Below are 13,279 nucleotides of genomic sequence, written 5' to 3'. Positions count from 1 at the left end.
GAGAGAAAGGGAGAGGGATAGAGAGCCAGAAACATTGATGAGAGAGAAACATCAATTCAGCTGTCTCCTGCACACTCCCCACTGGGGATGTGCCTGCAACCAAGGCACATGCCCTTGACCGGAATCGAACCCGGGATCCTTCAGTCCGCAGGCCAATGCTCTATCCACCGAGCAAACCAGCCAGGGCTCTGGAAGCTTTTTAAAAAAATACAAATGTTGGTACCTGAAGCAGTGGTTCTTGAGCTTCAGCATTAGAATCCCACAAATGGCTGCGCCCCAAGCTCACCCTCACCCCCAGTGTCATGGTTCAGTAGGTAGGTCTGGGCTGGGCCTGGGAATTTGAATTTCTGACAAGGTTGTAGACAATGCTGAAGATCCTGATTCAGGGACTGCACCTTGAAAATTGTGATCTAGAGATTCAGAACTGGTCATAGATGGAGCCTGGGCATTTATAGTTTTAAAAGCTTCCCAGTTGATTCTAATGTGCAATTAGTGTTGAGAATTACTATTAAATCTGGTGGGCTTCTTTCTTAGAAACATGTACTTCAAAATTTTTGTATCAGGGTTAAGTGTGACATGGAAAATCTTACGTTAAATACAAAGGTAGCATAACACCAACTGCTGAATGCTGAGTGGACCTAATTTTAAATGCACTCATTGACTTAACTATTATGCTGACAATAGCTCTAGCTGTTAACACATATAGTACTTGTAAAGCTATGAATATCTTCTTAAAAGAATTCTTACTGCATGCTTACAAAAACAACAGGCTTGCTTCATTGCACTCCCAAACATCTTCCCATTTGTTCTACTCAGACCTCACCAAGGTCCTTATTAGGAGCTAACAAAGTGTTGAACAAACATGGAGAAGCTGAACAAACAAATGTGTTATTGACTATAACATGGAAGCAATATAACACATTTTAGTTGAAATAAGCTCATTTCAAATTAATGCCACCACTAAAGAGCCTATAAAACCTTGATTTAGAATTAAATCTTATGTTGCGATCATGTATCACATTGGATCAATAAAGACAAAATAAGCAAAAGCAATTTGGGAAAACTTTTATGGTTAAATCATTGAAACAGAGTATTGGGTAAATATGTTTAAAGACCCACGGGTGTGTTTCTCTACATACATGTCCTGGGAACCTTATGTCAGAGCCTGCTTCGGGTCTAACAAAAATCTCTGGTAGAAATTAACCTAAGGAGGTCTTACGAGAAAGCTGAACCATTTTGTTGGGCATATAGCTTTGTCTGTCAGGGATCATTGCGGATCCTGGTTAACTAATTTATAATTCCATACAATAGGCATGTACTATGAATGGAATTCTTTAAGATCAATATAATTAAAAAGATGGGTAGGGATGAGGGGAATTTTCAAATATTAAATGGTGTTTTAATTTTAAAAATGTTTTTGAAAAACCTAAAGGAAATAGATATGTTCCTGCCCTGGCTGGTGTGGCTCAGTTAGTTGGAGCATCGTCTTCGTAAACCAAAAGGTGGTGAGTTCAATTCCCAGTGAGGGCACATACCCAGGTTGCAGGTTTGATCCCCGGTCGGGGGGTGTGCAGGCCATGTTTTTCTCTTTCTCTCTCCCTCTCCCTTCCTCTCTCTCTAAAACCAATAAAAACATATTTTTAACAAAATTGTTTAAAAAGGAAATATATATGTCGCTTGTGAAAGCTTTATTTCTATTTGCCATTACAGAAGGGTTCCTTCAGATTGAACATAATAGCTAACCTTAAGACAGCACTTTACAATATCAAAGCACTTTTACATATATATATATATCATAAGATCCAAGCTTAATAAATATATTATTTTTTAGCAAAACTATGCAGAGAAAAAAGAGTAGAAAATAATTGCCTGCTTTTGTTCAATGATGCTGAGCCATGACCCATGTGTGCTTGGTACCAGCTGAAACTGAGGTGGGGGAAAGCCACAAAGTACCGTGGAGTGGAGGGGTAAGGGATGGAGGTCTTTGGAGGCTGTCAAGTGAACTCAAAAGGAGTTGGGAGGCTTTTCAAGAAATAAATGATAAAGATTTTTTTCAAGGCTTTAGAGTTTTCAAACTGGAAATGCAGCTCAGCCAAAATCTGGAAGTGTTTCAAAGAAGAAGTAAAAAAAAAAAAAAATCTTATAGTAAAAGATACATTCTTGGGAATTATCAGTTCTGTATTCTTGGCTGTAGGATTGGTCCAGGATGGTTATCGGTCAGATAACAGATAGCAGGATGACAGATGCCAGGTGGTCTGGGAGATGGGCGCCAGGAGGTCTGGTCCAGTCCGGTGGTTTGGGTAATAGAGGCCAGGTGGGTGTGTAAGTGAGTCCTTGAGGGGGTAACCAGAGGGTTATCTGGAGGTCCAGATGTGTATCTAGGCTTTGATGCAGGACTGGAAAGTCCAAAAAAAGTTTAAGTTCCCAGGCTAGTTAGAACAAGAATGTAGTTTTTCCTTATGCCTCAACCTTCATAATGTTCATAATTTTAGCATCTTGGTGAAAGTGACTCCATTGTATATACTCACCATCTTCACTCTTCCCTGAGGCTAAGGACTGATGTAAGTCAGTTGGGTGCTCAACTCCGGAGACCGATGGATGTGGAGGCTGCAGAGGATCCGGCCAAGTGAATGCAGAGTCAGGACTGAAGCCCAAGGGACTCTTATCTGCCAGAAAGGGGTATAAAGCTAGAAGGATGAAAGTGGACACTTGAGAGAGTTTCAAGATCAAGGACCCCATAACCAGAAGTGGGTCAAGATAAAGAAAACAAAACAAAGCAAAATAAAACAGGAGGATTGGGAGAAGGAGAGAATATAGAGTAAGAGTAAGGACATGGAGGGCACGCAGGCACTAAAGAAACCTCCCCCCTGCCCCCACACACACAGCCAGGCCAGTGACCCTGCAATTCTGCTCCCACTGCTCTGGAATCAATGCCATAGTTGCAAGTTTGAATTCTCCATGGGCTCTTATTTCATTTTATGAGTGAAACCATGCCTTGGCTGACAGTTTCTTCTCAGTAGGAATCTACTGCATGCTTTCATTTTTTTTTTTTGTATCAGAATAGGTCATCGTCTCATATTATGTGAATGTGCTTAAGTTGTATCGACTCATAAAATTAAGACATCTTTTTTTTCATAGTTTTTATGTGGTGGGAAGACTAATTTGCATATTAGAACACAATAGTCTAATATGCAAATAGACTGAATGGAGGAACAACAGAACAATTGAACAACCAGTTGCTATGACGTTCGCTGACCGCCATGGGGCACACGCGGAACATGGCAGGCTTCGGCAGCAGGTGGCAGAGTATGGAACATGGGCGTTGGGCTCTGGTGGGATGGTGGAGTAGGTGAGCAGGGGTGCCAGACCAAGGTGGGGCGCCAGTTGCTGTCATTGGGGCGAGCCTCTGATGGTTTCTGAAAATTCTTTGCTCCTGCGCACCACTGTCCTGCCCAGCGCTCGCACCTGCTGCCAGCGCCTGGCATGGGCCCCGATCGTTCAGCACCATCAGCGGTGTGAGCAGCGGTTGCCAGCCCTGATCAACCCTGAGGGCTTCTCCACCTCCCCCTGCTCCTGAGGGGTGATCGGGGCAGCAGCTGCTGCTTGTACCCACTGCTGGCGTCAGCCCCAATCGCTCCACGCTGTCAGTGGGTGTGAGTGGGGCTGGTGCCGTCAGCGTGTGGGAGCAGTGGTGACAGAGTGGGGTTGCTGGCAGACAGGGGACCAGGGGCCATGGTGGGAGGGGCCGGGCAGGGGTACGGAGGATGGGCCGAGACCTGCCCCTGTGCCCACCGCAGCCTCATGGCCCACAGTTTCTTTCAAGGTGCAGTTTCTTTCATGCACTGGGCCCCTAGTAGAAAATAAAAAAGAGCCCACACAGTTCTGAAAGCGCATTTTAATCCCCTTCATTACTGAGCCAGATCAATTTCCTTCTCCCTGCACATGCAATAATGAGTCCCAGCCAGGAAACCTATCTCCTCATTCCTGTGCACTAAAAAGGCTTACCCAGGCCTTCAAGAAAGGCCTCCACGTGACTCAGCTCCAAGTTCCATCCCCAGAAAAAAAAAATGTGATGCTGCTTCCTATTTGTAAGATCTATTCCCTTTCCTTTCTCACTCACATTTGTTATCTCTCTTGTCACAGATGCTGATTCAACAAACACAAATTCAGTTATACCTTCCCCTTCATCTGGTGCAGTAGCAGCAGCAGAGACAGGAACAGCATGGCATTTAAACCTCGTCTCTGAAATGCCTTTGCATGCGGTTTAAAGAACCACCAAGTACTTCCATCCCAGCATCCTCGTGACAGCTACATCCTGGTAATTGAGTGATCCGTGCTGCTGAGACTGACAGGCTGGCTCTCCTCGCAGCCACGTTCTCCTTGTGGGCCATCCTCCGAGCATTCTCCTTAAGTGATGCTTAGAGGAATATGCCCAGAGGTTCTGAACCCAAGGCCAAATAGCAACATTAATTTTGTACTTTGATCTAATCCTGTTACTGGGAGCAAGACCCAGCCGGTAAGAATGGAGCATGGATACTCAGAGGAGCCAATGGGAGTGAGGAAGGCTCACCAGGATCTCATGGCAGAACAGGGGCTGGGAGCGGGCCTGGTTGCCAGCTGACGAGCTTGGGGGCTGGGTGGGAGAGGGCAGTGGGGGTGCAGGCTCGGGGTTCAGGGGATAAGCAAGCCCTAGCCATACGGAGGCAAACAGGAAGTGCTTTGGCAGCAATAAAGCAGAATGGCAACCTGACAGGTGAATGGAGCCTTCTAGTGGGAGCCCGGACAGTCGTCCGAAGGTGTGGCAGGGCAACGTCATGGGCTGGCAGCTGTGCAGGTGTGCAGAGCCCTGGATGTGGTTTAATGCTCTACTTTCCTGGTCTCTAAACTCTTAATCATTTTTTAACAAGGGGCCTGACATGTTCGTTTTGCACTGGGCCAGTCCTGAGTTGTGGTTGGGGCCTGGGCAAGGGAGGGTCGGGTGACATTTCTTCTCAGGTGACCTGGCCCCAAACTTCCGTTTAAGGCTTGAAGCAAAACTCCAGCCCCTGTTACAATCTCCATCACTCTCTATCCCTTTACCCTGCTTGATGTTTATTCAGAGCAGTCTTCACTTCCTGAAGTTAAGAGTGTTTATTTTTCACTTGCTTATTGCCCATTTCTCTTTCTCCCACGAGATGCAGGGACTTGGTCCATCTTGGTCATTGCACTATCCCCAATTCCTACAACAGTGCCTGACACATAAAAATGAGTGCTGTATGAGTGGTTACCTCCAAGCCTTGGGAATGCTGAGGTTCCCAGGACCCCAGAGGCATTGCTGGCCTCCACGGGGATCCAGTCTTACCATATACAGGAGGCTGGGCGGTCTGGCCCAGAAGATGGGCGGCTCTGACTCAGGGACCAAGGAGGACCGGGCGTCCAGGGAGAGATTTGTGGTAAGGGCAAGATCCGTGTTTATACTACTTAGCTGCATTCTGCCTCAGCCCTCTGGGAATGGGGAGACTGGACAGAATACATGTGTAGGAAGGAGCATCACTAAGTGAACCTGAGATAGGAAATGACAGTAGTAAGTGGGGGGTTGCTGACCCCCATATTCTTTTGACTGCCCAAGAGTTATGTCCAAATTGGCAGGTGAGACTATTGTGTTCTAAAAACAAACAGGTTGTGCTGAATTGTTCTCATTCCCAAGGACTTGGTGGCAGCTTCCAAAGTTTCACAAAAGCAGCTACTGATTGCACTTGCCTATGGGACTTGATTGAAGACCTTACCCATGATGTCATCCTTCAGGGTTTTAGGATTGTCATAAAACTAGCTTTTGTCATTGCACTTCTCCTGCAAATGTTCTGTGCTCACGAGGCCCTGTTTCCATGGCCACAAATGCTCACAGTGGCCTCCTGACCCTGGAGTGTGCCTTGGACCAGAGAAATGTTCCAAAACGAACAGCCTCTCCCCTTCTGCTTTGTCTCCAAGGCCTTTCCTCATCTCTGATTTCCCCCCATCCTACCTTCCCTCGACTTGCACGATGGACCAACTGAGGTGCTGTGGCTGTAATTTCAATAAACGAAGAGCTTGTATCTCTATAAGCAAACCATGATACAGGTGGAGGCATGGGGCATAGAGTAATTTTGTTGATTTCTGATTAATCTAAATGACATGTTTGGAAAACGAGTTAAACCAAGAAAAGCCTTCCATACTGGCAAATCAGCTGCCGTGGCTGATATTGTCACTTCTCCTGGTCTCAGGTTAGTTCAATGCAACTTTCTCCTCATCAGTGTCCTCATCCCCAAGCAGAGGATATGAGGATTGTCCAAAGGACAAGCAACCACTGGGTTTATCACTTAGGCAGGATGGAAGTTTCACTTAATAAACAGGAAGTTATGTTTTAAGTGTTTGATCCTTGCATTCCCTATAGCTTAGTGGTTAAGTATAAGGTCTCTGAAAGCAACATGCCTGGGTTCAAATCCTGTTTCTGACATTTGTTAGTTCTGTATCGTTGGTAAAATATTTAAGTTCTCTGTGCCTCAGTTTCCTTCTCTGAAGAATTAACTGAGAGGCTTAAGTATCATTTGCCTCTCACAGTTCTGAAGACTGGGAAGGCCAAGATGAAGGCATCATCAGATTCCTGCCTGGTGATAGCCCACTTCCTGTTCATAGATAACTGTTCTCCTTGAAGTGTCACCTGGCAGAGGGGCAAGGGAGCTCCCTCCGCCTCTTTTTACAGGCATTCATCCCACTCACCTCCCAAAGGCCCCAGCACTTAAAACTGTCACATCGGGAATTAAGTTTCAGTGAATGAATTTTACGGGACACAAACATTCAGCCCAAAGCAGTGCTACATATAAAATGCTTAGAAGGGGCTTGGTGCGCTTTAAGAATTCAGTGTATGCTGACTGTTAATGTCACTTTGTTATTCTTAGCACCACCTTTATCAGCCCATCTCTTCTGATGGGGAATCAATTCCTATTTTCATTTATCCTCTTCCTGTTTGGACTTAACTGTGCCGGAGGCGAGGGGTGTGGGCTGAATGGGATGGCATTTCTCAATTATTAATCCACTATTTAATCAATTAGTAAAGATCTCACAGTTGACACACAAAGGCATAGCGTACACATTTTTTGTGCAGGGAGTGGACTGAGCAGGGACTGACCTCCGGAGGCCTGGCCTGATGACTATGTCATGGCTCAGTTTTCTGCCTGTTGGGCACAGGCTGTTCAATAGGATGACCAGATATATCGCGTGACAAGCAAAGACAGATGGACTAGCACTACGGAGTGCATTGTTTATAATGTTCATTTAGGGTTCCCTAGAGTCACATCAAGTCTAAGGCTCACTGGAAAGAATGGGAACCAAACCAAACCCATTATCAGAGTGGAGCATCTTTTTCCAAGGCACCTTATAACCAGGCGTACCTCCAACTCATATAATCTGCAAACCAGAGATAATTACACCTGCCTGCTCTGTGTCACACAGAGGCAGTGTGTGGATTAATTAAAATCATGACTGCCAAGCACACCGAGCTCCTTTGAGATAAATGCTCAACAAATGCAATCTTAAATTATTATTTAGAACTCCATTCTGTAAATGTCAGGACAGACCTTCAGCTTATGAGACCAGCCCACATCTGCTGGGCTGAAATGCCCCTGGGGATAGAAAGCCTGTCTGAAAAATGCCGACCACCACACTAACACATTGCTGGAGAACCTCTGCTTTATATGGTCACACACAACCTGACAGATGCTTTTGTAACTGCTCTGAGTCTCACACCAGGTGCCTGCATTTGGAGTTATAGCTTCAGTAGCAACATTGCTCCCTTCCAGAAGGAAATCTCCTCTATAGTGATGGCCTCATTCAGCTGATTCCCTTCATGTGACTTTATCCTCATCACTGCAGAGTCACCAGTTGTCCCAGTTTGTCCAGAATGCGGGACATTCAATGCTAAAATCAAGATAGAATATGGAGCCAGTTGCTCACCCCAACTTGTTACTAAATAGTAACGATGCCAAAGTGCTTTGTGACTGCTGAATTTACCTCCGAGTCTTGGTGATCTGATTTGTAAAATATTAGGTTTGGAACTGACAATAAGAATTACTTTGTACAAGGTACAGTTGTAAATACTTTAAGCTTAATACCATAACTCCTGAAGGAAGGCATTATCGCATCCATTTAACAGACGAGGCACATGGAGATAAAGGAATTTGCTTAAGGTTACACAGCTGGTAACGTGGAAGGACTGGGGTTCCAACCCAGGTGACAAGGTACCAGGCCTGCGCTCTTAAGCACCATACAATACTGACTCTAAGACAATTTCCAAAATGCAGAGTTGATGATTTTCCTACAAAAAGAAGACATTTTTCTTCCTTTATATCTGACTATTATAAGAACTCAAGTGAAGGGTTCTTGAAATCAATTATATATATATATATACATATATATATATATATATATACATACACACACACACACACACACACACACATACACACACACACACAAACCAGCTTAGGACTCCCTATGCCAGACAGTCAGCAAATGTGTTCTCTCCCCTTTTGAGTTCTCCCCTCCCTCTGAATTGTCCTAGGCTGCAGGCTACACAGGACACACAATATGGTTGTGGACAGCTTGGGAAGCCCTCTGGCACCATTACTGCCCCTCCTTTGCACTACTGCTTGTAGGCTTTGCTGAGAGCTGGCCCATAGGCTGACCCATCACAGCAGGTTGGACCATCACTGGCCCTGACTCCGCTTTCTGAGATGGACCAGACAGCCTCTCAGTGCCAGGGATGGCCGGAGATGACACTCCTTGGTTGACTTGCTGGAGTCACAGTTCTCTATGTCCTGGGTGAGAACAGTGCCAAGCATCTGCCCACTTATGAATGCAGACCTTTCTCCCTTCTCCTCCTCAAAGACGCATGTATCTTGGCGTCAGATTGTTTTTCCTTTTCAAACCTCAAAAAAAATGCTGGTTACAATATCATTTTACTGCAATTAAGTGATCTGCTCATGGTCCTAAGGACAGCAATCTCAGCTCTGCTGCTGTAACAAGTGCCATAGGCTGGGTGGCTTAAGCAACAGAGATTTATTTACTCACTAGAGGCCCAGTGCACGAATTTGTGCATGGGTGGGTCTGGCCGGCTGGGGGAGGGGCCACAGGCAGTTGGCTGGCTGGCTCCGCCCCCTGGTCGAACTCCAGGTTGAACTCCTGGTTGAGGGGACAATTTGCATATTAGCCTTTTATTATATAGGATGGTTTTGGAGCTTTGAGATCAGGGTGTCAACAGCTTTGGATTCTGGTGAGGGCTTTCTTTCTGGCTTTCAGAAAGCCACCTTCTTTCACATGGTGGAGAGAGAGCTCTGGCATCTCTTCCTCTTCTTATAAGGACACTAATGCCATCACAAGGGTGCCCCTCTCCTGATCTCACCAAATCTAATTACTTCCTAAAGACTCCATCTCCAAATACTAACATACAAGAGATGAGGGCTTCAACATATGATTTGATGGTGGGGGGGCAATTCAGCCATAGCAGCAGCTGATTACCTTCTAGGGGCCCTCCATCCCATGCCCCGCCCAAAGGTTAGATCCAGCTCTGGTAACTTAAAGGTGATTTACTCCCCTTAGTGTGCCCAAGTCAAAATGACTTTCTGAACCCCTCCCTGTTTTTGCAGAAAAAGAACAAGAAATTACTTAACTCTCCAAGACAGTGCCTCATTCTACCTGTTCAAAATATCATCAAAATGATGACCTAACTTACGTGGGGAGCAGTGACTACAGAATTGGATTATAGTTCCAAGTGACCTTGGCATATACTCACATTCCAACCTTTGATTTTAAATTCAGAATCAAGGTTAAAATAGCTCAATCAAAACCAAAGTATTATTTTTCCCATTCTATAATTAGCCATCACCATTAGCTAGATGTCAATTCCTGTTCACACCTCGTTTAGTGTTGCAGCATATGTAGAAGTGCTCCCAGAATCACGGAGCCCAAAACAGACACCCGTGACGCAGAGGGGGTGTGATTGGGTTATTGAGCTGGGATGATCGGGCCATCTGGACAAGTGGTCTCAGATTACCTGACAGCTGACTGACCGGGGATGTTCCATACGCCACAACATTTCACTCAGGCTTCTGACATCTGCCTTATTTTTTGTTTGTTTTTATTGCCATGCCTACCCACCCCACTACTCAAGCTTTGGTTTCATGAAAAAGCAATATATTTAAAAGCTTAAAGTGTTTCTCTGGTACCACGCCACCTCCCTGGAAATACCATTAATAGTTTGTTTCCTTAGGAGGGTAAAAACACAGGTCAGTTATGGGATCCTGAGCCAGGTGTCCTGGTGCTCATCCCATGCCCTCTGCTTTTGGCTGGGTGTCTTTGTCTGAGGAGTGTTGCAAGAGTTAAATAAGATAATGTACATAAAACAGCATGGTGTCCTGTGCAATGAATGTTGGTTGATTTTATTATTTTTATTCTCAAGAAGGACAAAATCATTATTTTTCCTTTGTGAGACATACTAACAGGCAGATGAATGAATAGTTGTTGAATGAGGATTATTTAGACCAGTGGTTCACAGAATTTTGAATTTCAAAGCCCATTAAAACTTTGAAAAAAAGAAATTGGAATTGATATAGACTGTTTTCTTCTTTTTCTTCTTTTTAATTGAATTTATTGGGGTGATATTGGTTCACCAAACCATACTGGTTTCAAGTGCACAATTCAATAAAACATCATCTGCATACTGCATCATGCACCCACAGCCCCGGGCAAAGTCTCTTTCCATCCTCATTTTACTTCTTATTTTTCTAAGCTAAGGCACGGGAAAATTAATTTCCAGCTACAAGTAACAATATAGTGCTACAAACAAAGAAAGCTGTATTACAGATATAACCTATAATTAAAATGGAATATATTTAACTATGGAAAAACATGATGTATCTCTCGTATTTCTCTCATTTGCTGAGAAATGGTGTTCCCATGGTGGTCTGGCCTGGGACAGGGGCCAGCAATTAGGAATCATGAATCCAGTCCAAACCTTTGCCTTCAGAAACCATCTGAGCCAAATGGTTGTTGCTCCTAATTTTAGGGATAAAGATTTCACAGTCCTCCTGGCAACTCGTTCTAAAGTTTAATCGCACTTAAGTTATATCTGAGCCGCCAGAGGATTGAGTCAAACCAGTGAAGGAAAAACCAGCTGACCTGCCACCTTCTGGATGGGCTGTGCCTGCTGGGTGTTGACATTTATGATCAAATCTCCTCCTGCTCATTCAGACTTGAAGACAAGCCCCACACAGAGCAACTTCTCCCCACAGTAGAAAATGAAGGCTTTGTGACCATGCCCTTCCTCTTCTCTCTAGGATATACAGTCATGTGCCTCATAGTGGTGTTTGGGGTCAGTGATGAACTGCATACAGGATGATGGTCCCATAAGATTATAATGGAGCTGAAAAATTCTCATTGCCTCGTAGCCATTGTAAAGTCATATAGCAGGACAATGCTCACGTGTGTGTGGTGACGCTGGGGTAAACAGAGCAACTGCCTTCCCGGGCATATAAAAGTACAGCATGCTACTGGTTTATGTATTTACTATACTCCATATTTTTGTTGTTAATCCTCATTCGAGGATATTTTTTCCATTGCTTTTCAGAGAGAGTGGCAGGGAGGGAGAGAGAGAAGGAGAGAGAAACATGGATGTGAGAGAGGTTACCTCCTGCATGTGCCCCGACTTGGGCTGAGGATTGAACCCATAACCCAGGTACGTGCCCTTGACTGGGACTTGAACCTGAGACCCTCAGTGCATGGGCTGACATTCTAATTAACGGAGCGGCATTGGCCAGGGTTATACTATACTTTTTATTGTTATTTTGCTTGCTATTTATTTAAAAAATAAGTGGAAATTTTTTACTTATTAAAAAAAGCTTGCTGTAAACAGTGTGCCATGTCACCCGGGCAGCAGCCTTACACATCTCCTGTTTACTGTGTCTCTTGATTGCATAATTTTCTCTGGTGCTTCTTTTAATCTTGTGCTGTTTTGTACAGTGACTTGCTGTACAGGTTTGTAGCCCAGGAGCAGTGGGGCTATACCATATAGCCTAGGTGTGTTGTAGGTTGTACCATCTAGGTTTGTGTAAATATATTCTGTGATGTTCCCACAATGACACAAAATCACCTAATGGTGCATTTTTCAGAACATATCCCTGTTGTTAAACGGTGCATGACTGTACACATATTCTGGAAGTATTGGAATCAATAGAATTCATCCCTCTTTTAAGCCATAAGATCTTCAGTCAGAGTAAACATGAAATGAACGCCAGCTCATGGCCATGGGTTGGTGCATCTCTCTATGAGATCCAAGCAGCCATCTGAGCTACTGGATACGTTCTTATGTTCGTCCACATTTCTGGGCCTCATAAAAAGTCTTTTCATAGTTATAGTAAAATGACATCAGAATCTCTCTACTTGACATTTGTAACTATTAGTGCAAGAATCTGAAGGCTATTGCTATTCTGAAATGTTTAGTCACCTTGCATGGTCTATATTCTGTTTGGAGCAGATTGATTTTATTTCTCAAGAAGGTTAATTCATGCTACAAATAAGATCCACAATGGGGATGGCTTTTCTTCATCCTTTTGAAATAAAAATTACAGCTCTGGCCAGGTTGGTTCAGTGATTAGAGGCATATAAAAGTATAGAACCTACAATTACATAGAGTGCACAATACTTGAAGATGATAATGAATGACCATGTGATTAGAGGGTCAGCCTGCAGATCCAAAGGTCACAGGTTTGGTTCCCAGTCAAGGGCACATATCTGGGTTGCAGGTTTTCTAGCCCTGGTAGGGACGTGTGCAGGAGGCAACCAACCCATGTCTCTCTCACATCAATGTTTCTCTCTCTCTCTCCCCCTCTTCCCTCCCTTCCGCTCTCTCTAGAAATCAATGGAAAAAATATCCTCGAGTGAGGATTAAAAACATAATAAAATAAATTAAAAATTACAGTACTGATGATCTACTACTTTTTGTTTATTTTCAGTTGGGTCTCCACAAAACAGTTCATTACTGATTTGCTTCATTATTTACATCCACTTGGTGTCTACAGTTAGCTGCAGAATGGTTAGAAGATTAAGCAGAACACAAATTTAATTTTAAACAAATTTGGAAGCCAATCCAAAAATTTATTTGCTTCAAAACTCTTCCTGGTGTAATGAATACATATCTTGAAGTGAAGGTTGGGATAATACATTCTGTGTATTTTTATCATGTTTTACAATTATCCTGTCTTCAGTCTCT

At 44.0% G+C, this 13,279-nt stretch overlaps 1 protein-coding gene across 1 annotated transcript in view; it reads right to left on the bottom strand.

Moving 5' to 3' along the window:
- Positions 1-3,508, bottom strand: part of LOC102246370 (BTB/POZ domain-containing protein 6-like) — a 12,987-nt gene extending 9,479 nt beyond the window's left edge. The window contains 2 exon segments of the mRNA XM_014548647.1: positions 2,529-2,687; positions 3,466-3,508. Of these exon segments, the coding sequence (XP_014404133.1) occupies positions 2,529-2,687; positions 3,466-3,508 (202 nt within the window).
- Positions 3,509-13,279: the final 9,771 nt, after the last annotated feature.

The sequence above is a fragment of the Myotis brandtii genome, unplaced genomic scaffold, assembly GCF_000412655.1.
Source record: "Myotis brandtii unplaced genomic scaffold, ASM41265v1 scaffold519, whole genome shotgun sequence".
Taxonomy (NCBI): domain Eukaryota; kingdom Metazoa; phylum Chordata; class Mammalia; order Chiroptera; family Vespertilionidae; genus Myotis; species Myotis brandtii.
The sequence above is the reverse complement of the archived record's forward strand: the minus strand, read 5'-3'. Positions and strand labels throughout refer to the sequence as shown.